Source organism: Narcine bancroftii, chromosome 11 (genome assembly GCF_036971445.1).
Source record: "Narcine bancroftii isolate sNarBan1 chromosome 11, sNarBan1.hap1, whole genome shotgun sequence".
NCBI lineage: Eukaryota > Metazoa > Chordata > Chondrichthyes > Torpediniformes > Narcinidae > Narcine > Narcine bancroftii.
In genome coordinates, this window is record NC_091479.1 from 80,722,553 (window position 1) to 80,747,324 (window position 24,772).

At 40.4% G+C, this 24,772-nt stretch overlaps 1 protein-coding gene across 3 annotated transcripts in view; it reads left to right on the forward strand.

Moving 5' to 3' along the window:
* LOC138746011 (synapsin-3-like) overlaps positions 1-24,772 on the forward strand; it is a 226,831-nt gene that overhangs the window by 189,411 nt on the left and 12,648 nt on the right. For all 3 annotated transcript variants that reach the window (XM_069903681.1, XM_069903682.1, XM_069903683.1), the window contains 5 exons: positions 8,775-8,837; positions 13,799-13,941; positions 16,335-16,409; positions 17,834-17,936; positions 23,591-23,731. In XM_069903681.1, coding sequence (XP_069759782.1) covers positions 8,775-8,837; positions 13,799-13,941; positions 16,335-16,409; positions 17,834-17,936; positions 23,591-23,731 — 525 coding nt within the window. The remainder of the gene's footprint in view (positions 1-8,774; positions 8,838-13,798; positions 13,942-16,334; positions 16,410-17,833; positions 17,937-23,590; positions 23,732-24,772) is intronic.

Genomic DNA, 24,772 nt, shown 5'->3' on the forward strand with positions numbered 1-24,772 from the left:
GGCAAATTGCAGTGGGTCCAGATCTTTGCTTATGTACATGTTAATTTTGGCCATGACCAGCCTCTGCCACTGGGCGATAGTCATTGAGGCAGCGCACACTGACTTAGGAGAGCAGCTTGCATGCAATAAATGATGTTTTATTCCTTCAAACTGGTAAGGACAAAAGTTACAATTAAAAATAAAGATTGAAGCTTTCTCGCTGGTGTGATACATTTGAGATGCTGGAAAGGGAACGAGCATATCTTCCGTCTCACTGATGCTTGCAGCTGGAAAGGGAACAAGCAGATCTCTCTCACTGATGCCTGCAGCTTGTATTCCTAAAACAGAAAAACAGAGAATCTGTAGATACTGGAAATATGCAAAGAAAACAGGAAATGCTGGGAATACTCAGCAGGGCAGGCTGTGTTTGTGGAAAGAAATAATTAATGTTTTGGATTAATGGCCCTTCATCAGAACTAAATCAGCATTCAGTGGCACAAGGACAGATTCTCCCCCTCTGCCATCAAATTCCTGAATGAACAGATACTGCCTCACTTTGACTTTTCCTTGCACTATTTTTATTTATTGTGTAAGGTGATTTATATAAATATTTGCACGGTGATACTGTTGCAAAGCAGCAAATTTCGCAACATCTTCGAGACAATAACTTCTGATTCTGAAATCATATACCGTAACTATCATTTTAGCTCTGCTGTGACTTTAGCCGAAGATTCAGAGATGCTATTCCACCAGAACATCTGATTTTCCATGCAATTCCACGTGGGAGACAGATTCGTATGAAATAACTGGTAACAAAAAGATGACTTAGAGTGACTCACCAGAACCGTCTGACATAATAATTAGGAATTATTGGCGAATTCAGCTTCACAAAATGGGTGTAGGTGTACTGTACTTAGACAAAGGCTGAACCAATGTGGCATATGCTCGTGATGAACTCAGTCAGTTTGGTCAGTGGAATATCAAATACACTGCAGACCGACACTGGACATACAGACATTACAAGGAGAACTATCTTTAAAATGTTCTCAAAAAAGAATGTCATTATTTCCTTTGACTTTTGCTATCTGATAGCCCTGCTTAAAAAAATGTTTGTAGAGAATTCAGTAAGCTGTGTCCTGAGTGACTTACAGTAAACATCAAAGAGACTTGGCTTGCAACATCTGTTCTCTTGCTCCCAGGGTTGTCTTCTTGTTTAATTTACTTTCTTTTTATGTCAACAAAACAAGGGGTTGGGTTGTTTCTGCTACACCCACTCAATTTGGGACCTGGGCGATTCAGTGAGGCATCGTAAGGCCATTTCAGTTCGGGCCTCCACCTGGAGACCAGCTACAGGGAGGACCATAAAATGGGAACTTACCTTTCAGACAGCAGCCCTAAAAGTCTGCTCCAGTGTTCCATTCATATCCAGAGGTGCCTCGTAGCGCCCTCCGGATCCGATGGAGTTGGGGCGACTGGTGCCAAGGCGCCACCCATCATCAATATGCGGCAGAGCAATGGCCGTCTTCCCTACCCATAATCCCAGAACAGTTCCAGCTGCATGGGGGATTATGGGTAGAGAAGACAGCCATTGCTCTGCCGCATTTTGAGCCACAGAGAGTGGCCCTGAAGGCCGAAGTGGCACAGCATGGATGTCCCAACCAGCTCTGGCTACCCACTGACGGCCACCGCTGCCCCGCCAGTCCCTGCCGGTCCCGACAGCTCCCGCTGCCCCGATGGTCCTCGCTGACAGCCCCTGCTGCCCTGACTACCCCGAGGGCTCCCCACTGCCCCTGACATGGAGGTTCGCAGGCTGACAGAATCATCAGCCCGTCCCTAAACAGCCGCTTAGCGTGGCTGTACATTGATTGATCGGCGGAGGGCTGCGCTGCGGACATTATCCCTCTCAGAGAGGGGTTGGAGTATGTGGCTCAGAGACCACCTCTGCACGTTCAGAGATGTAGGTCATTATGCGATTTGGCGGAGTTTCTCCACCTTTACATCCTGATTTTTGGGCTATCTGAAATGGCCTATAAACTTTCACCAGAGTCCCTATTTTAATTTGAATTTGGAGATACAGGCGGCAACGTTAATCGTGCCACCCTATCTTAAGATAATTTGAATTACTGACAATGGCAAACTAGCATCGAAGAGAAAGGATCTTCACAGTTTTTCGCTTAACATTTCTTTCAAAATAAATAATAATATATACTGATAGATGATACAACAAAAATATCTCTCCCCTTAGCCATTAAAATAAATCTAAAATCTAAGTGGATAAAAAGATTGTTTCTTTATTCACCTTTGTGTGCATGAAATTAAATTGTAACAGTATGATTCCTCCATTTGCCAAGTGGCCTCTTTGGCACATTTATTGTGTATTTTTTCCCTTCCTTCATTAATTATTGTTAGAGTTTTAAAAAATTAGAATTCTATTGCCTTCCTTTCTGTCACTTTCAGTGCTTCCTCTCTTTTCTCTCATTCACTTAATCCTTTATTTTCCTCATTTGTCATTTACCTTCAAAATAGCAACTCTAATTTTTCTTTGTTCTGATTATGTGACTGATTAAGTACTTTTTAATATGGTTACCTGGGAGTTGCCCATTCTGTTCATAGTCTGAAGAAAGAGGTTACAGGTGCAATGAAAATCTTACTTGCTGCAGCTTTTCCAGGTACACAAAACACTCTAACAACCATTTAAATATAATTAACACATAGGATCTGACAAAGAGGAAAAAGATGAATAGTTTTAAAAAGAAAAGAAATATTTACAGTTGGCCAATAGTGCAGTAATTGTGCTGTGTCAGTAAGACAAACTTTGGTGATCTTGGAGCAGAGTGATAATAGTTGGTGGGATTCAAGACCTTGATAGCTTTTGCAAAACACAAACGGTGACCCTAGAAGTCCCAATTCCAGGTTTCTGTACCTTCTGCTCAAATATAGCACTGAGAAGAGATTGACCAGGATGATGGGGTTCTTTTATGATGTTGGCTGCCTTGAGGTAGTTGCCTTGAATGGATGGGAGGTCAGTACCCTTGATCTCTGCAGCCTTCTGCATTCCTGGGCACTCGATTTTCCAGTGGAGTTTGACGTTTTGGCGCCCACAGTTTGGCACCAGATATTTTAGCACTGGACATTTTGGCAAATAAAAACAAGACTTTTGTAGCCCTTTGGATATTTGGTGTCTTTAGTTTGGCACCGGACATTTTGGCACTCGCATTTGGTGACGTACATGACATTTAATTTATGAAATTTTAAATTAAATGTAATAAGTATAAAATTATTAATTTATTATCATTTTAATGAAATAACATCTCCGCACTCTCCCTGCGGTGACATCTCTGGACTCTCCCCATTCCATGATGAAATCCACCTAACTGTTGGTGCCAAAATGTGGGCATCAAAATGTCCTAGACCCATTTTCCAAAGCAGGCCGTGATGTAACCATTTGCTATACTTTACACAGCACACTTCTAGAAGTTCAATAGAATTTTCAATGACATGCCACATCTCCTTAGAGCCATTGGCATGCCTTTTTTTTTTAAATTTTTTATTTTTCACACCATAAATCACAATAGCCATGATATACACTTTTTCTTTTTCACACATTTACAGTGACTTTTTCTCCCCCCCCCTCCCTCCTCCCAAGCCACCCCCCCACCCCCCCCCCCTCTTATCCATTTTAGGTATACAATCTAGGTTGCATTAATTCAGTCCGACAATGTTGTCATTCAACAAAAATACACCAGAAATTCTACTGAGTCCATTCTTTTCTTTTCTTCTCCTTCCATCAACTTAGGTAATGTTTGTTCCCGGTAGGTTTTCACTATTGTATTTAATGTAAGGCTCCCATACTTGTTCGAATATTTCAATATTATTTCTTAAACTATATGTTATTTTTTCTAATGGAATACATTTATTCATTTCTATATACCATTGTTGTATTTTCAAATTATCTTCCAATTTCCAGGTTGACATAATACATTTTTTTGCTACGGCTAGGGCTATCTTAACAAATCTTTTTTGTGCATCTTCCAAGTCAATTCCAAATTCTTTATTTTTTATGTTACTTAGGAGAAAGATCTCTGGATTCTTTGGTATATTGTTTTCAGTTATTTTATTTAATATCTGATTGAGATCATCCCAAAATTTTTCTACTCTCTCACATGTCCAGATTGCATGAATTGTTCCCCTTTCTTTTTTACATCGAAAACATCTATCAGATACTGTTGGGTCCCATTTATTTAACTTTTGCGGTGTAATGTATAGTCTGTGCAACCAATTATATTGTATCATACGCAGCCTCGTATTTATTGTATTTCTCATCGTTCCAGAACATAATTTCTCCCATGTTTCCTTTTTTATCTTTATATTTAAATCTTGTTCCCATTTTTGTTTAGTTTTACCATTTGTTTCCTCATTCTCCTTTTCTTGCAGTTTAATATACATATTTGTTATAAATCTTTTGTTTAACATTGTATCTGTAATCACATATTCAAGGTTACTTCCCTCTGGTAAACTCAAATTGCTTCCTAATTTATCCTTCAAGTAGGATATTGGCATGCCTTCTTCATGCTACTTTGATGTACTGGCCATAGAAATAGTTCTCTGATATGTGGACACCCAGGAGCTAGATAAAAGGTACTAACTTTTTCCACTGCAATACCGCCAGTGAAGAGCAATGTGTGCTTGTGATCCCTTGGCTTCCTCTTGCCAAAATCTACAATCAACTCCTTAGTCTTGCTGAGCAAGAATATTGTTGTGGCATCTTATCACCAAAGCCCAAATTGCTGGATATAGCAGACACCGTGCAATGATACAAACACAAAAACTACACGTAGAACAATAGAACATTACAAGATTCAATATTCCTTTATTGCCGTGTAATAGTACAAAACATGTAATATTACATGAAATTGCCTTCTTTCTGCTGCAAGAGTCGCCATTAGTGTTACCCGGCCCCCATAGGGTGCAAGACAAAGAGAGGCTCTTCAGCCCTTCTAGTCTCTGTCAAGCTATTATTCTGCCAAGTCCTATTGACCTGCACCCAGTCCATATCCCACCTCCCCCAATACATCTCCGATCCATGTACTTGTCCAAGATGCAGGAATCTTGTGAACAAGTCTCGGTAAAGGGTCCCTTTGTGAATAGTGCCTGACCCGCTGAGTCTCTCCTCCTTCTCTTTATTCACAAGCTAGTTATAAACAGTGTCTACAGATTTTCTGTTTTTATTTAAATTTACAATCAGCTCAGGTTCTCACGCCAAAGCCAATGGAAGCTTTGTGGTCTGGAACAAAAATAATAAATGCTTGATCACTGCAAATTCTGTTTCTTGAATTAAACAAAGAAAGTTGGCTAACATAGACACATTTTATTGCTCATTCCTAGCCGCCTTGAGCAGCCGATTAGGAAATTTCATTTGATCCACTGTTCTGTAAAATTAATGCTTCTCTGATGTCGATGTGTAAAGAGTTCCTGGAAATGGGCTACGTAACCAAGAGGAAATATTCTGGTTCAAGTTGCATTTTAGCCCAGAGGTGGGTGAGGTTTCTCCCGATCCTTGCTAATTGGTCAAAACTGAGGGGAGATTATCATGTCGTAAATTGTGCTTGCTGACCACGTTGTGTACCCAAACTATCCTGTTTGCCTGCTTTTGGCTCATATCCCTCCCAACCATTCCTATTCATGTAGCTGTCTACATGACTTTTAAATGTTGTAATTTTTACTCCACCAGTTCCTCTGGCAGCTTGATCCATGTACCTGCCACCCTTTCCATGTGGAAAAAGATTCCTCTCTAGTCCTTTTCAAATCTTTCCCCTTTCATCTTAAATATATGCACTCTAGTTTTCAACTTGCCTAAAATGGGCTTTGTCAATCTTAATGATCCTTTGTGCCCCCCATGTTATCATTAATTGTGGTCAGGTTTAAGCACACCAGAAGTAGGTGGAATCCAATTTTGAGACAAAGGGTTCTGCTATGTTTTAAAACCAGGCTTATTCATGATTTGCTACATGTGCTGGCACCTGATGGAACTGCCTGTATTGGCTGCTCTTGTACTCTCTGCTATATGTCATATTAGCTGCAAGTAATCTAATGAGTGAGGATGTTCCAGAATGGCAAGAATAAAATGAGAATATCTTTGAAATTGCCTTGACTTTCAGCTCCCATGCCTGAGGAAGTCATAGGGAATTGTGGAATGCATCAGCAGTAGGGTAGTACCTTCAACAGGGGATTTGGCAACAAAATAAAGCTTATCTTTTTACTTATGAATCACTGCACTTTCCCTTGGGTCAAACTATGGTCAGTGCCATGGAAATGTGTAGTATTAATAATACAGGAGATCTCATTGGAAGGAAAATGCAGTTTTCAAGATTCAGAATATACTTGTAAAAACTACAACCAATATCCAATGTGGGAAGGGGGGTGGGTTTGTTGTATCCTGCCCCATGGGATCTCCGACTGCTGTAAAGAGACAAGTTGTATCCCGTGGAATCACTGCCATGAGGGTTTGCGATGTATCCTGCCCTGCAGAATCACTGCCGTGAGGGGTCCGTTGTATTCTGCCCCATGGAATCTCTGCCGTGAGGGGTCGCGTTGTATCCTGCCCTGTGGAATCTCTGCCGTGAGGGGTCGTGTTGTATCCTGCCCCGTGGAATCATAAGGAATTGTGGAATGCAACAGCAGTAGGGAGGTACCTTCAACAGGGGATTTGGCAACAAAATAAAGCTTATCTTTTTACTTATGAATCACTGCACTTTCCCTTGGGTCAAACTGTGGTCAGTGCCATGGAAATATGTAGTATTAATAACACAGGAGATGTCATTGGAAGGGAAATGCAGTTTTCAAGATTCAGAATATACTTGTAAAAACTACAACCAATACCCAATGTGGGAAGGGGGGTGGGTTTGTTGTATCCTGCCCCATGGGATCTCCGACTGCTGTAAAGAGACAAGTTGCATCCTGTGGAATCACTGCCATGAGGGTTCGCGTTGTAACCTGCCCTGCAGAATCACTGCTGTGAGGGTCGCGTTGTATTCTGCCTCGTGGAACCATTGCCGCGAGGGGTTGTGTTGTATCCTGCCCCGTGGAATCACTGCCGTGAGGGGTCGCGCTGTAATCTGCCCTGCAGAATCACTGCTGTGAGGGGTCGCATTGTATCCTGCCCCGTGGAACCACTGCTGTGAGGGGTCGGGTTGTATCCTGCCCCGTGGAATCACTGCCGTGAGGGGTCGCGTTGTATCCTGCCCCGTGGAACCACTGCCGTGAGGGGTCGCGTTGTATCCTGCCCCGTGGAACCACTGCCGTCAGGAGTCGCGTTATATCCTGCCCCATGGAATCTCTGCCGTGAGGGGTCCTGTTGTATCCTGCCCCGCGGAACCACTGCTGTGAGGAGTCGTGTTGTATCCTGCCCCATGGAATCTCTGCTGTGAGGGGTCACATTGTATCCTGCTCCGTGGAACCCACACTGTACATTAACCAACAGATAATGCTACATTCTAAAATGCTTCAATCGAAGAAATGGTGGAAGATTGCCATGCAGAGGGACATGGAGTGCTTGTTCATGAATCGCTAAAGGTTGGTTTGCAGTTGCAACAGGTAATCAAGAGGGCAGTGGAATGTTGGCCTTCATTGCCAGAGGGGTTGAAGTTAAGAGCATTGAGGTTCTACTGCAACTGTACAGGTGAGTCCACTCCTGGAATACAGTGTGCCATACTGGTCTCTTTATTTGAGAAAAAAAATTACTGGCTTTGAGTGGAGTGCAGAGTTGATTCCAAAAATGAGGGGCTGAGGCTATGAGGAGAGATCGAATCACCTGGGACTGTACTTGCCTGAATTTAGAAGAAAGAGAGGGGATCACATAAAAAACATATAAAATTAATGAAAGGAATAAATAAGATAGAGGCAAGAACATTGTTTCTACTGGTAGGTGAGACTGGAACTAGGGGACAAGATTCTGGGAAGTATATTTAGGACAGAAACAAGAAAGAACTGCTTATCTCAGAGAGTAATGAATCTGTGGAATTCTCTGCTCAAGAAAGCAGTAGAGACTTCCTCATTAAATATATTTAAATGCAGATAAATAGATTTTTGCAAAGTAGCAATATTAAGGGTTGGGGGATAAGGCAGGTAGATGGAGCTGAATTCATACTCAGCCACCATAATCTTGTTCAATAGTGGAGCAGGCTCAGCCAGCCAGATAGTCTACTCCTCTTATTTCTTATGTGTTTAGTTCTAGAAATCCCTCCCCAATGGCACTGGCAGTACTTTCACAAAGGGGCTGCTGTTCAAGGAAGTAGCTCGTTCCCATTTCCTCAAGCGTGTCGTGTTCAGCATAGTGGGTTTGAATCCGGTGCTGCCTGTAAGGTGTTTGTACCTTCTCTCATGTCTGTGTGGGTTTCCTCCGGCTACTCCATTTTCTTCCCTTCAAATTTTACAAAGGTGTAATTGGGCAACACAGGCTCATGGGCTGAAGGGCCTGTTAACATGCTGTATGCCTATACCGATTAGGAATGAATAATAAACCTCCCAGCGATGGATGGACTCCAGCACAATATCAAATTGAACCAACTTAAGTAATGGGGTAAAATTATACCATGCTGCTTGACAGCAAAGGCTTAACTCATCAACCTGCTCACAAACAAATCTTGGTAACTAGGTGTGATCTACTCCACGAGATGAGATGGAATCGAAGGCAAGGAGAAGAAGGAAACACAGTGAAGAGGAATATAATGCATGGAAGCTGCGTTCATTATAATATGACATGAGGTTCAAAATGATGTGCTGTTTTTGTGTTTCAGCTTACAATTCCCAAATTCCCTGTGGTTGTAAAGATGGGACATGCTCATGCAGGCATGGGTAAGGTAAGTGCATTGAACAAAAAGCAGCTTTGAACACTCTGGGCCACAGATGCTCAACACAAGCATATGATGAATGACAAGAGCACAGGGAGATAGGAGCAGGAGTAGCCCACCTGACCTCTCAATGTCCTTCTGTTTGATCTGACCCTGGCTATCTGCCCCAGGACTCAGTTCTTCCTTTGTGCCAATTCCACATAGTTCTCAATTCATCAATCTTCCAAACTATATCGACCTCTTTAAATTCCCCCAGTGATCTAGCCTCCACAACACTTCATAGTAGAGAATTTCAGAAATTCTCTGAGAAATTCCTCCATACCTCAGTTTTAAATTACCCTCATCTTGACCTATATCCTCTTTTGGCCTTTCACTCATGAGAACATCTTGATGTCATGCCCCCTTAGGTTCTAGTATATTTTAATAAGATCACCACTCTTCTGGACTCTGAAGAATACAGATGTACCTTTTGTAGATTTTCAAAATAAGACATTCCTTTCATCCCAGGAATTAACCTCATGAAAACTCAGAAAAGCTAGAATCTCTTTACCAGAATCTCCAAATTTGGCTTCACAAATGTCTTACATAACTTTACAATAACACCCCAACTCCTGTACTCATTACTTTGATTTATGAAGGCCAAAATGCCAAAAGCTTTCTTTACAAACCTATCTTCCTGTGATGCAACTTTCAGGGAATTATGTATAGAATTTGTATTCACAGATCTCTCTGTTCCACCACATTCCTCAGTGCTCTACCATTTACCATGTCCTTTCTTGATTTGACCTTCCAAAATTCAACACCTCACACTTGTCTGCATTACATTCCATCTCTATTTTTCAGCCCATTTTTCCATCTGGTCCAGATCCTGCTTCAAACTTGGAAATCCTTCCTCACTGTCTGCAACTTCTACAATCATTGTGTCAACTGTAAACTTACAGATCCATTTACAATATTATCATCTAGATCATTGATACAAATGACAAACCACGTTGGTCCCAGCACTGATCCCTGAGGCATACCACTAATCACAGGCCTCCAGTCTGAGAAGCCATCATAAACGCTTGGCCAATGTCAAATCCCATTTATTACCTCACCATGAATACCGAGTGTATTAACCTTCCTGACTAACCTCCCATGCGGGATCTTGTCAAAACTGCAGCCCCTTTGTCCATGTAGACAACATCCACAACCTCTCCCTCATCAACTTTTTTGGTAAACTCCTCGAAAAACTTTATAAGATTGGGTTAATCATGACCTACCATGCACAAAGCTTCTCCATTTCTTTTAGAATACTCTGCCCTTCATCATCATTCCTATAGCCCAGGACCTCTACAATTTCTATGCTTTCCTCTCTCAATAGTCCAAGAGGCATCTGTAGTACAGACGGCCAACCTCTGTAATATCTCATGATTTTTTTTTGTATCATCCAGCATCGGAACAACTTTCATGCTTTGCGTTGTTTTGGTAAATTCCAATGTATTTACATGCTTTAGTCATGTATTTCATTGCCAATGCTTGAACTCTGTGTTGGCACCTAACTGGCCCCATCTTATCTCTAACATAGTAAAGAACTTATTGTAATTCTTCTGCAGTGCCAACATGCATAACTTGCACAATTGTTCATCCACTTCAGTTAGCCAACTGTCCCTTCATGTGGTGGATAGTTAAGAGATGAAACGCTGAAACAAAGCACAACACATCCTCAAATATAATGTAAAATTGTGTCCTTCTCTGAGAGGACATGAGCTGTTTAAAAGTGTGATTTTAGGCACCTGATGTTACTGGTTTTTCAACGCAGAAATCTTGAAGATGCATTGCAGTTGTTCTTGCCTTCTCAATGAATCAGGGGAAAATCTTCGGTGAATGAGAGGTGAAACATTGCCCGATTTGAGTGGGTCAAGATCGCTGTCAGTGGGTGAACTGAATCTTTTCCATGTATTAAAGAGATTACGGATTTTGATTTTCCACAATTGGTCATATGTGAAACCAAAATAATAATCTAGTGAGAGAACCTGTTCACAATTGATTGAACTAATAATGGAGTGATAGAATGTGCCCATGTTTGATAGAGATGTAAATCCCACTTTAGTTCATGCTTCTTGCTGGGAAAAGTACTGACTCAATGAAAGTTGGCAAGATGACGCTTTGACTACTTTCCCCACATGTTCTTCAACCCAATGAGTGTTAACACACCATTCCATCTCAAAAACTAATACATCTTCAGTGCTGCCCTGTGAATGCATTTTCATTCCTTCCCAATCTGCTAATATATACATTGCACCTCTGCTTAAAGAAAAGATAACCCACCTTTTTCTGCGGAGGCTTTTAGATACAACAGTGTAGCAATGAGCAGAGTACTGGAGAAACTCAGCAGGTCACGCAGTGATATTTATGTAGCAAAGATAAAGATAACCAATGTTTCAGGCCTGAGATTTTCAGCAAGGTATGAGCATAAAGCAGGCCTGAATGAAATGGTGGGGGGGGGGGGGCAGGGACAGGAGCATAGGCAAGAGGTCATATGTGGATATGGGTAGGAGGGCATGAGCGAAAAGTAAACAGGTGATGGGGAGGGGAAATAGTTCTCTGCTTGGAGACGAAAGGGGAGGGAGGGCTAGAGGAAAGAAGACGAGGGGGGGGGGGTTAATGGAAACCGAAGAAGTACCTGGACTGAATATTAGGCGTTGCTCCAATTTGCGAGTAGCCACGTTTTGGCAGTGCATGAGGCCAGGGACCGATTTGTCAGTGCGGTAGTGGGGGAACAGAATTGAAATGGTTGGCCACTGGGAGATCCTCGCCATTGCTGCAGAAGGTGCTTAATGAAAAGATCTCCCAGAGTGCATCCAATCTCTCCGATGTAGAGAAGGACAAAATGGAAGCACTGGATGCAGTAGATGACCCCTGCGGATTCTCGTGAAGTGTTTAGAAGGGCTGTTTGGGGTCCTGAATGGTGGTGAGGGAGGAGGTGTGGGTGCAAGTGTAGCACTTCCTGCACCACTTCTGACCTCCCCAATCCTTCATCTCTCTCCCCCCCTGACTCCCTCATCCCTCCACTAACCCCCTCCCACATCCTCCTCCCTACAACACCCTCTATCCCACTGACCCCCACTCTGACACTTGCCTGGTCTTTATTAACCCCTCCCACCTTCCCCTCTCAAAGATGCAACACTCTGTGTCACCGCACCTCAACTAACAGCGCACACCATGATGCCAGCTTTTCTTCTGTTGTCTCCATGCCCAGTTGATTCTCCACTTCTTTCTGAAGACCATCTCTCCTGCTTTAAGCCTTCCTCCTCTTAGGCACCTGGTCCTGGCCAGCTGTCCCTTCTCTGTGCACCTCAGTCCTCCATACCAAAGGCTTCAAAGCTTTCCTTTTAATCTCAACAAAAGACCCAACCAGTCCCCCTCTAACTCTACCCTCCTCTGCCTGGCAGAACTTGTTATCACCTTCAAGAACTCTTTTGATTCATCCCACTTTCTTCAAGGGGTAGCCATAGGTACCCGCATGGGTCCCACAACTCCTCCCTCACCAACAGTTGTGTCCCAAAACAGTCCTTCCAAGTGAAGCAACACTTCATTTGTGAATCTGTGGGACAAGATTGGGGGGTGTCATCTACTGCATCTGGTGCTCCTGTGGTGGCCTTCTCTACATTGGAGACTGGATGCAACGTGGGAGATAATTTTGTTAAGCACCTTCTCTCTGTAAGCAACAATGGTGGGGATCTCCCAGTGGCCAATCATTTCACACCTGCACTAACAAATCTGTCCATGGCCTCATGTACTGCCAAACCAAGGCCTCTTTTAAATTGGAGGAGAAGAACCTGTTTTCCAGTCTTGGAACTCTTCAATGGGATGGCCACTCCCTTGTCTTCCCCTCTTCCCCATCCCTCTGTATCCTTTCCATCAACTCTCCATCCCCTTCCCTCTCCATTCAGAGCTATGCTCTTTCCCTACCACTCAGCTTTTTTCTTGTGCCATCCCACCCATATCCAGCGATTCTCCTCCCCCTTCCCCTCCACCCATCGTTATAGTCCGTCACCTGTCTGCTTTGAAGGCCTCAGGCCTGAAACTTGTTATGTATCTTTACCTCTGCTACATAAAGAATACTGCGTGACTTGTGGGATTTCTCCAGCATTTTTGTGTAAACCACAGTGTCTGCAGACTTTATTGTCTATCTGACGATGAACAAATAACCTTTTTATTAACTGCTGCTTGAGTTATAAACATTGGATATTGGTCATGATAATGACATCACTTCCTCAAACTGGATTCAAATGTTAATTTAGATTTATGCACTTAAACATCTGGTGAGTGATTTTAAACTCATAATCTTCTGTCTGAGAGCAGCCAAATTAAAACTTTTCCATAGTGCTCAGGGATTCTAGCAAACTATAAGAGTGATGAACAAATTTGTAAATTGATATGATGTGGAATAAGTGATAGAGCTGATAAAAGGCATTCTTGAGTTGTCTAGACGAGTAGGACTGTGCAGGCAGCAAATTAGTGGGTGCACACCCAGATAGTTGCCTTGACAACCCTGTAAAACAGAAGCAATTTGGGACATTTGATTTTTGTCTTAATCCCAAAGGGGAAAGATCCCTCAATTTTAGTTTATGCCCTCATTTCCTTTAGTGGTATTGCTACAACATTAATGCAAAGGAGGTTGAGAAAGAAATATATTTCTTGTCAATGAAGATGTGATAACCATGAGGATAATGAGAAAGAGGGTGAGGGAAAGTCAACATAAGAAGCCTTGTCCCAAAGCTTGCACTCCAATTTTAACACACCAGTAGATAATGTAACTGGAGAAAGTACCACGTAGTGCTGGTAGATTTACAGAGCTCTTTGGAACCAGTGGATAGACACATTATGTAACGATAAAATAATTTTTCATCAACTTTTTGCTGTTTAGTCTTCATGCCCCTGACAAGGTTAACTTCTTTCTCTTGTCTTGGATTTGTTCCTTACAGGTAAAAGTTGAAAATCATTACGACTTCCAGGATATAGCCAGTGTCGTGGCCCTCGCAAAGACTTATGCAACCACAGAACCTTATATTGATTCCAAGTACGACATCAGAATTCAGAAGATTGGGAATAATTATAAAGCATACATGTAAGGACTTGCTATTTTACCAAGTATAAAATCAAATCTGGTGGGGTTGGACCATATGGATGGAGAGAAGTTGTTTCCCTTGGATGGGAGGTCTAGAACAAGGAGACTCTGCTTTAGGGTTCTGGATATGGTACTGAGATGAGGAATAATTTCTTCACTCAGAAGGAGGTGAACTTGTAGAATTCTCTACTGCACAGGGTTGGAGAGGTCAAGGCACTGAATATACAGGTATGTGCCACTTAACGGCCATGATAAGTTCTGTGAAATTGATCGTTATGTGATGTTATTGGGCGAATACCATATTATATACTTAGCAAAGCTATATAGTGTATCTGTAAACTTTTTATTTGTAGGTAGGGACCAATATGGGGGGTGGGGCAACATGGGGCAGAGGGCAGAGAGTGGGGCAGTGGGATCACTGTGGGGACCGACATGGTGTTATGGGGAGAGAGTGTAGTTTAATTTTAGAAATAAATGTGATAATTTCTTTAAGATCTGGTCCCCATACTATTATGAAATTATCCCCTAAACCTCCAAAACCTTATCAACTCCTTGGTGCTTATATGTTCAATTCTGCAGAGGCAAAATTTGATTAAATTGAGTGTAACTTTAGTAACCAGGTGTATTTTTCTGTCTCTTAATTTTACTTTGTATTCTCTTTTTTCTTTTTCTATATTTCTCTCTTTTTATGTTTTGGGGTTACTTTTGGGGGAGGGTGTGGAAGGGGTTAGGGGTATAAAATACTATGTATTACTGTTTAGAGATGAAGAGAAGACAGTTCTGTATTTAGATATTAATATGTGTGAAATTTAAATAAAATATTCAAAAAAAATTGAATTCTTATCAGTCCTCAGGAAATTATGTAATTGAGATAGTAAAAAATCTCTAATCTGTAGATGCCAAAAAAAAGTATTTGGTAGTCTATATTTAAAGTTGTTCAAAAGAAGTGAGATTCCCCTCGACAAATAAATCTTTAAAACATTTAATGCCCAATCTATACCATTCTTTAAAAATTGTATCAGTCATGGAAGGATTAAAGAAATAATTAGAATTAATTAAAAATAAATAGCAATAAATAGTTAAGTAATTATTTCTATTTTCAGCCTGCTCCTATAATCAATGTAATAAAGCAACTTAAAAATGGTAAAATTAACATGAAACAGAAGGAAAAATTGTATCTTTCAACACATTTGAATTTCTGACTAATTGTTTATTGAAAATTTATCAAATTGAGCCCAGGTCATCTTATAATTAGGAAGAAAACACCAATCAATAAAATATTAAATCATCATTTCCCACAAGGTTCACAGGGTATTGTTGGATGGGTAATCTTCTGGTTCTAAAGAGTCAGAATTATCTGAATATCTTCAGATACTTCATCCATCTTAAATAATTAACCCACCAGCTGCAAATAACAAAAAGGAATGTAGTTATGAACTGTTATTTGAAAAGATCCTGACCTTCATGCATCTGATAACCAACCAGTGACAAACAAGGGATGAAGAACGAGTTTCTGGAATGGGGCCTTCTGACACTCATAGCTGAAATTCTTCTTTTACATCTCATTCTCTGTGTATATCAAAAATATACCTCTTGCTAAGCAGTTGAGTTTAGATATCAAATTGATTAGTGGCTATTTGGGGGGGGAAAAAATCCTTGATACTTTTTAAAAATGCAGCAGGATCTTGAGAATATTTGGTAACAGGATAAATCTTTCCACACCTGAGGTTAGTTTCACATCATCTTTAGCTGCTTTGAATTCCAGTGTGCACCTGGCTTATAAACTGAGAAACATTTCATTTCAGATTGAAACAGGAACTCGAAATATTGACCCATTCTTTTTTAAAATTTTAGACATTCAGCACACTTACAGGCCCTTCTAGCCCACGAACCCTTGCCACCCAATTAACTTACAACCCCAGTCCGTTTTGAAGGGTGGGAGGAAACCCATGCAGACATGCAGAGAACTCTGAAGTTACCGATAGGGAATTAAAATGTAAACAAAACTTTCTATTAGTTGTCACACAATAGACAATATGATGAATAGACAGGGGTACTTGTTCATTGGGACCATTATGATGGGATGTTCACATCTGAACATATTGTGATGCAATTACAAATGTACACTGAGAGTAGAGACATTGGGGTAAGTGAACGAGTGATGAGATTTCTAGTTCTGTTAATGTTGCCTTTAATATGACTGTCAAAAGAAATTAAAATGAAATCCTTATTAGATACAGGAGAAGAGAAAAATCTTGCTTTTCATGTCAGATGTGTGGTGAGAGAGAGAATTTGTCTTTTAAACATTCCTTTTTGCAGTTATTTTACTTTTGCATCTCGGACAGTTGTAAACATTATTAGAAGCAATGTTCTCATTGTAACTATTTCTTCAGGAGAACTTCAATTTCAGGAAATTGGAAAGCAAATACTGGCTCAGCTATGCTGGAACAAGTAGCCATGACGGAACGGTAAGAATTTCAACCACATAAATCCAGGCCAGGAAAAATCTCTTGGTTGAGTATTTAGCATTGCTCATGGAGTTAATTCTTTAACATTTTGTACAAAACTCAGTTTTATTTATTTAGGGCAACCTCCCTGAGTTAACAAATATCTTCCATGAAGTCTTGTTAACAATGTTGTTACTTGTTCCAAGAATAGGTCTTTGCTTCATGAGTTCTGTTATCAATGGCTAAGCCCAGAGAATTGACTTTGTCGGGCACAGCTGGTTCTTGACTCTGTTTGCCCCATTCCCTATAAGTGTTCATTATCATAGAACACTTCCATATTACAGCCATCTAGGGGATTAGTTTGTATAAACTAAACACAATCAAAATAATTACTTGTGAGCTAAAAGTGCATAGTGTACCAGCTATTCTCAACTCCCCCCCACTCTGGGGGCCACAGCACATTTATGGGAGGCCATGGACTGAAATCATAAAATATGCAGTTGGTAGGAGAGAAGTATAGAAGAAACCAACTAAAATTGATTGTTTCACAGGGAAGGAGGCCTATAAGCTTTGAGCAAAGTCCTAAGGGGAGCATAGTCAAACAAAAAGATTGAGAATGGCTGGTGCAAATGGAGAAGGTCAAAGCAGAAAGCTGGAAAAGGACACAATTTTTATTCGGAAAAGGAGAGCGAGTTTGTCTCTTTTATTTTGATGCAGTTTTTTTTTTACAGTGAAAGCCTCTTGACTAGCATTCAGAATTTTTCAAAGTAATCCAAAATGTAGCTTTAAATCTATTGTTTGAAGTAGTGCCATTGCATTGGCAAATGTATCAATGTGGGATCCTCAGACTCCACTCCATCTCTCAAGTTGAACCCTCCCTTCTGTTTCCAGTGAACACTGGCTGAATGAGATCAGTTTTGAAATGGCAGCCCCTCCGGTCAGGTTAATTCAGTATGGAATTGGTGTGGAATCCTAAATCAGTACCCAGAAGCAGCATCTCAAATGTAAAAACAATATATCTACAGCAAATTTGATTGACCAAGAACATTTGGACTATTTTAGTGATGTGTTGATTTACGGATCCCTAACAAGAATTTAAAGCCACCTCAAGGTTTTGCTGTATCCCTATGGGAATAGACACTCGCGATGTATAGAAATTATTGACAATGATGTTCTGATATTTATCTAGCGCCTGCTACCCACAATTCATTATCCTGATCTAGGATTTCACTGAACACCAATGAACCAAGCATTGGAATAAGGAACAACAGAAATTCCCAGAAGTTCTGCCAAGATTCCGTATGTGGCAATAGAGATTAAATTGCATGTATGAAGTGGTGCGACAACACACTTGTGGGGTGGAGGAGGGAGGGCGGGGTATGTGATTGAGTGCAGGGCTCTGGTGTTTCAATAGAGCTGCCACATTAATGGATACTCTCTTGCAGCTATCGAACATGGGTGGATGCCTGTTCTGAGATGTTTGGTGGCCTGGACATCTGTGCGGTAAAAGCTGTACATGGAAAAGATGGAAAGGATTACATCATTGAGGTTAGTTGGATAGCCCATGTCCCTATTCATAATGCATTTCCACATTTCATATGTTGATTTTGGTTAAAAAAAGATTCTTTCATCTTGTTTGGACCCATCATCTGGCAGGAAGCTTCATAAGCACATTATTAAAGTTAAGGATTGTTCACTTAAATTGGTGTGCAAGAAATGAACTACCATTTTAAGATGGATACGTAAGTTACATTTAGGGTGACACCAGTAACTTATTTCACACAAAACAACCCTTTAATGCAATATATTAATGGAATATAATACTTCATTGCCAGTATAAAGCTTTTTCTCGTTTTGCTTAATTGTAATTTTAGCTTTCTGTTGGCAGCGTCACTCTGTTCCCTGCTAATATTGTTACATTATTTTTAACTATATTCCACCATAATATTACAAATAATTCTCATAATAATGCTAATTTTATGAATGTCATTAATAATATTATTCTGTTCCCAGTCCAATCATTCCTGCTGTTACTAAAGGCCCAGTAGCATTTTCCTGTATATAAGCATCAACCTTATCACTGAATCTAATTTTGGAGCATAACTTTCTCGTCTCAGGCATTGCCCAGTAATCCTTCAATAGGATGGCTAGAGGCTATTCCAATATACACAGGAAGTATTGTCTTGGTAAGGTCAGGAGGAATGCCTTGGGTATGATCAGAGGCCTCCTGGATCAGCATGACTGCTCCCATCTGCTTGCTCCCTTATCCCTCAACTGCAGCTCCATTGAGATCTTGACCAGGCCAGGGAGACCACCACCCTTGTTGCATCCTTGCTGCTTTAGGTCCTTACTTTATTTATGCGGCTCATTTAGAGCCTGTATGTTCTCTCCGTGCCTGCGTGATTTTTCTCTGGGTGCTCGTTTCTTCCCACCCTTCAAAATATACCAGGGTTGTAGGTTATTTGGATCTAATTGGGCAGTATAGGCTTGTTGTCTGAAAGGGTCTGTTACCATGCTGTATGTCTAAATTAAAATAAAATTAAAAATGATGGTGTCTTTTTATAAAGTTATGATTCTGCAGCAGTTAAATTCATATCTTGTATTGGAGATTCCTGCTTGTTCACGCTTTCCTGTATCGTCACAATCTGAATGATGTCTGATGAAAAGGTGAGGTATTGAGGTTGGAAATATCTCGGTGTGGCAATGATTACCCAGAGCTATTTGTTCTATAGCTTTTTACCTTTTACTGGACTGATTATATGTACATTTCAGTTGTTTTTGGATGTAAAACACTCGCCTCCTTTATTTATTTTGATTTTTTTCTAAACTGTTTATATGGTTAATGTAATTTTCCTCGATATTTAGTTAAATTTATTACATTCTGGTCCTGTTTTGTAGTCAGCCTCCTGTGCTGGCATCCATGCGCGCTCCTGTTACAACACATCATCTTGTTTTTCTCTTCCACATGGATGTTAAATGAGGACAGAATAGGTTTTGGCCATGATGCTCTCTGACATCAGGCTCACTGCCAGATTCAATCAACATCTTCAAGCAAGAGGAGTTAAAAAAAAATTGTAGTGAGGCTAACAGACCTGTATGATTCCTGAGTCCTGCAGGAAATGGACGTGGGAAAATAAATCATTAGGAGGCCTCTTCCAAACATGAAGTAGTAGTTCTAGAAATGCATTTAATTTTCTTTGATGATGTCAGCATCAACTTAGAAACGACAATATTTCTCTTCCATATTTTAGCCCTGAAGGGCAACATTCATGGCAGAAGTACAGTGTTATTCTAAAATGTGTTAACTCTGCATCCAAGAGTCCTGTAATAATCCTTGACTGCCATCCTGTGGCAGGGTTAATGAAAACAAAACTCTTCAAAGCATCTACTTCCTGCTTATAAAATTGACTGGCAAATTATACATATGCAGAAATAGTTTATATATGCAAATAAATAAATAAAATTTGTTTCATGAACGTGAAACATAATCTCTTTGAATGTTATATGGATGGGGGAGAGAAGCAGGAGACCATTGTTGTCCCTGAATGGTGCTGGCAATCGAATGTTAAGAGTGACATCCATTAAGGCATTTCCACTATTTGTTTGCCTTGGCAAAAATCAGAAGCCTTATCTAATCCCACTCCTTCATGCTCGTGACTGAATGTAGTTAATTTATAGTGCTATGCAACAGACACCAAGGCAATGGTATCTTCAAAACAATCATTTTTATTAATAACTATTATGCACAAATGTGTGTGTGTGTGTGTGTGTGTTTTCACATGATGATTTCACGAACTCAGGTATGAGTCTGACGAAGTAACCATCACAATGGTTATGAACCAGAAACAAGAACGATCTTGCTTTCTTTTACCCAGAATTGGATCAGTCACAGGTGGCTGTTTAAAATGCCACTGTAGCATCTCTCTCTCTCTCCCTCCCTCTCCCTCCCCCAAGAGAAGCAGCAAAGTCATGATCCTTTCTGAAGCCACTGTAATTCTGTGTTCCTCCCTTGACAAGGAGAACACGAGCAGTTCTTTCCTCACAGAATGTTACTGTATTTCTGACTTCAGATAGTTCTTGGTGTGAGCAGCTTTTCAAAATGTCTTTAATTACATGACTTGATTTGATCATTACCTCTGGTTCTGTTTGAAGTCTCATCTCTTTCAAAAGTATGAGTTGATATAGTTCCGAATTGTGTACTGAAACCACAAACAGATGGCTTTGTGTACACAGATCATTGATTCAAAAGTCCTCTTTGTGACAAGTGAATGAACCATTCAGTTCTAAATGTTATTGCTCTGTTTTCTAGACATTGCGTCTCTGAAAATGGCTTCTCTCTGTGTGTAATTGAGTGTGTCTGTAAGTGTGTTGGTGTCCCTGTCCTCCCATAAAGCCTTTTCTAAGAAATATATATTTTATAACTGAAGATTAATAATAACACAATTCCATCACAATAGTACAAAGTTATAGAATGTTAATGGGGCAGTAACTTGCCAGCCTAAACAGTTGAGCACTGTGTGTATGTAGCACATTATTTACTTCTGCAGTATTTAATGAAGCCTATTACTTTTCAAATTATTACTTCACTGATGAATTGAATGTGGCTTTCTTGAGGCTAAAATGTGAGACTTTCCTGGGGAAAGCTTGAAGAGAGATATTGATGTTCAAAGTGCTACTGATATAATCAATGAAAAATCAAATTGAATTCATAGAGCTACTACTTCTTTTGGATAAATGCCTGTGATCATTTATTTTCATGTAAAAGAATGAGATCTTTGTCCAATGGCAAGGAAGTCCAGGAGGATTGGTGACCAAGCTATGTGTACATGGATGGAGAATGTCCTTCCTCATCCATCTCCATTTGAAATAATCCCTCCCAATTCCTTTCCTCCTCAGCAAACACCCTCCTAATAGCCCTTTCCCTTCCTTTCATTGACCCATGCTCTCTATCCTCCTACGGTCCTCTTCTCTTCCCCTATCCTGTCTGCCCTCCCTCACATTTATAGACCACTACAAACATCCCAGGGCACCTTCTACAAAGCACACGCTGCTTTTAGTTGATGTAGTTGATTCATGATAAGATGAACTTCACAATATCCAGCTAATATATTAAAAAAAATGATAAAACAGAGGGTGGAAACCATTCAACACCTCAAAAATCCTGTTGCTGTGCCCACTCTATTCTCATGCCCCAAAGAACATACAACTGTAAAACTTGTGCTAATTATGACATGCAGTGTAGAAAGTGAAACAGATAGTGTAAGAGGAGGAGAGATGAAATTAGGAAAGTTAATGAGGGGGGAAAAAAGCTACAAGAGGTTGAAATACACTTATTTTGAAGAATGTGTTGCATTTTAATACTTTATTTATTTGTTGTTTATTTATGTGCATATCATAAAATAATTTTATTGGACATAATCTACTGAAACTTAATGTATATCTTTATTTTCTTCAATTAGAAATAAACATTTGATTGAATTTTTCCTTGTGCTCTTTTATGAACATTTTGCTTTGCATCATCCAGACCTTCCAATATTGTACCATATTCTTCACTTTTTTTGGTGCTACTATCCTCCTCAGAGATTTCAGAGGTAGTTCAGCATCAAAAAAATGTTTTTATATTAAATTATGGCTTTATTAGTTTCCACTCTTGGTATCTATCCTATGGGATATGTCAACATGGGAAGTAAAGCATTTAGCAAGAACTCATTCTCAGAAACAACATGCTGAAACTCCTTTCCAGAAACACAATGGTCTGTCACACTACAAGGAAGATCAATGTTTTGCATCAATTTCCAGATGTGCCAGAACTAAGGGTTCACTTAGGAAAAAGAGAATCCTTTTATAAATCATTGGAGCATGGCTATGCTACGTGTGACTAAGGTCGGTGTAATGGTTAGCACAATGCCTTTACAGGGCCAGCAATAGGGACCGGGATTCAAATCTCATGTTGTCTGTTAGGAGTTTGTACGTTCTCCCCATGTCTGCGTGGGTTTTTCCCAGGGGCTTCCCCATTTGAAATGAACCAGGCATGTAGGTTAATTGGGTGTAAATTGGGCAGCACGGACTTGTGGGCCAAAATGGCCTGTTACCGTGCTGTATGTCTAAATTAAAATTTTTAAATGAAAAATTTTGTGTTCAGCCATGCTTTGCCATGACTTTCCACACAAACCATAAAATGCACAGACCTGACCAAAAAATGTCAGACCATGAGATTGCAAAAACAAAAAAAAAACCAGTTTGCTGAGTTGGTAAATGGAGCAGTGCTCAGATCTGACAAATGTGAGTTAAATCAATTCTAATCCAAGAATGACAATTTAAAATATTTTCCAAATGACAAAAGACTAAGGAAAGGGATTTGTCTCTCTGTGGTCACAAATCAAAAAGGCTAATGGAATGTTGGCCTTTAACTCAAGTGATTGAGGATGTAATAAGGTGAATGAGATGAAGGCAAGACAGTTAGGTTTTTGAGCAGATACAATTGAATTGTTCCAGGAATTAAAAGGCAACATTTAAGACAAGGTTACATTGACTTGTACTTTCCTAAAATTAGGAGTCCGAGGGATGACTTGATTGAGGATTAGAATTTTAAAGTGCATTGATAGAATGGGAGGATCACCAACTTTAAGGAAGTAAAAGCAGAAAATACTCAGCAGGATGGGCTGAATTGTGGGAAGAGAAGCAGACCTTAATGTTATGGGTTGAAGATCCTTTGTCAGAACTTGCAAAGGGACAAAAGAATGTTGATAGGCTGCAGGGGTGTTCTGTCTGATGTCTGCAGCTGTGTTGCAACTTGCACCCTGGAATGGTCGTGGCACTAACGTCAGCGGTGCGTTTGGGAGCCGCACTGCCAAAACGAAGTAAATGTGGTCGTGTGATAGTGATCGCAGGATGAGGAATCAGATAAAATATTATCCCAACCATTAGTCACTAGCCAAGGTCTCGGGATGGTGGAACACGTACCTAGGCCTGAATCATCTTATCTGACTCGTACCTTTTTGAGTGATCTCATCATTTAAGTGCAACAATGATAAAGCAGACGGTAAACGTGGCTGCCTGCTCAGTGACCCATGAACTTAGTTCTCAATTTTAGTTATTGAAATTGGGAGCCTTATCATGAAGGAATATGATTTAAACCTTGACAGTTTTATTTCAGCTTCTCGATGATGATCAGTGCTTTCTTCTGTTTCCCTCTGCTGCAGGTAATGGACAGTGCCATACCTCTGATTGGAGAATACGTTGAGGAGGACAGGCAGCTAATTGCAGAACTAGTCATCAGGAAAATGAACCAGCTTCTGTCAGAGAACCCTGCAGTATCCCAAGCTGGAATGACCCTGGGCCAGGTGAGCAGAGAAGCCAGTATGAATGTTTTATTCCCCTTTTTGTTGTTGGATGCTGTTGGAATTCTATAGATGTACTATTGAGAGCATGCTGACATACCGTATTTCAGTGTGGTATGGGAATTGTTCTGCACGAGATGGGAAGGCACTCCAGCGGGCAGTGAAAACTGCCCAATGGATTGTTGGAATGCAATTGTCTTCCATTTAATCTGTCTATTGGGGACGATGTTTGGACAGGGCGAGGAATATCATTAAAGACACAACACACCCAAACCACGAACTATTTACTCTCCTACCATTGGCCAGATGTTATAGGAGCCTTTGCTCGAGAACTACCAGACTTAAAAATAACTTTTTTCATGAAGCTGTGATAATGTTAAATACCAATTTACGGCGTTGAGTGGTGCTGCTCTTATATTTCAGAATCAGTAATCTCTTTTAACAATTTATTTTAGAATATTGCAGTCTTATTGTACATGGTTTATTTTATTGTATTGTATTCTATTTTATATTCTGGTCGATGGTAATCATGTTTCATTGGTTGGTATACCAGCATAATGACAATAATAAAGTGTGATTTACATAATACATTTCTTAATATTGATTCTTGCTTCCATACTTCATGCTGTACTCAGCTGTCACACTCTAACCACGTGAACATTTACCAGCAACACACTTTATTGTGTGATGCAGCCTATGGAGCACATATTCTGGCAAATGTTTGTATAGGAGGAATGGGACATTATGGATTGAGAGGAAGAAGTGGATGTTGCATACTTGGATTTCCAGAAGGCATTCCATTAGATGCAATGCAAAAAACTTGGCTATGAGATAGGATGCATGGATCTGGGGGTAATGTATTAGCATGGATAGACAATTTGTTAACCAGTAGATTTCAGAGAGTTGGGATAAATGGGTGTTTTTCTGGTTGATGATCATTTGCGAGCGGAGTGCCATAGGGGTCGGTGCTGGGCCCGCAGCTGTTCATGATGTACATTAATGGTTTAGAAGAACGTAGCTTTTCTAAGTTTGCCAATTACACTA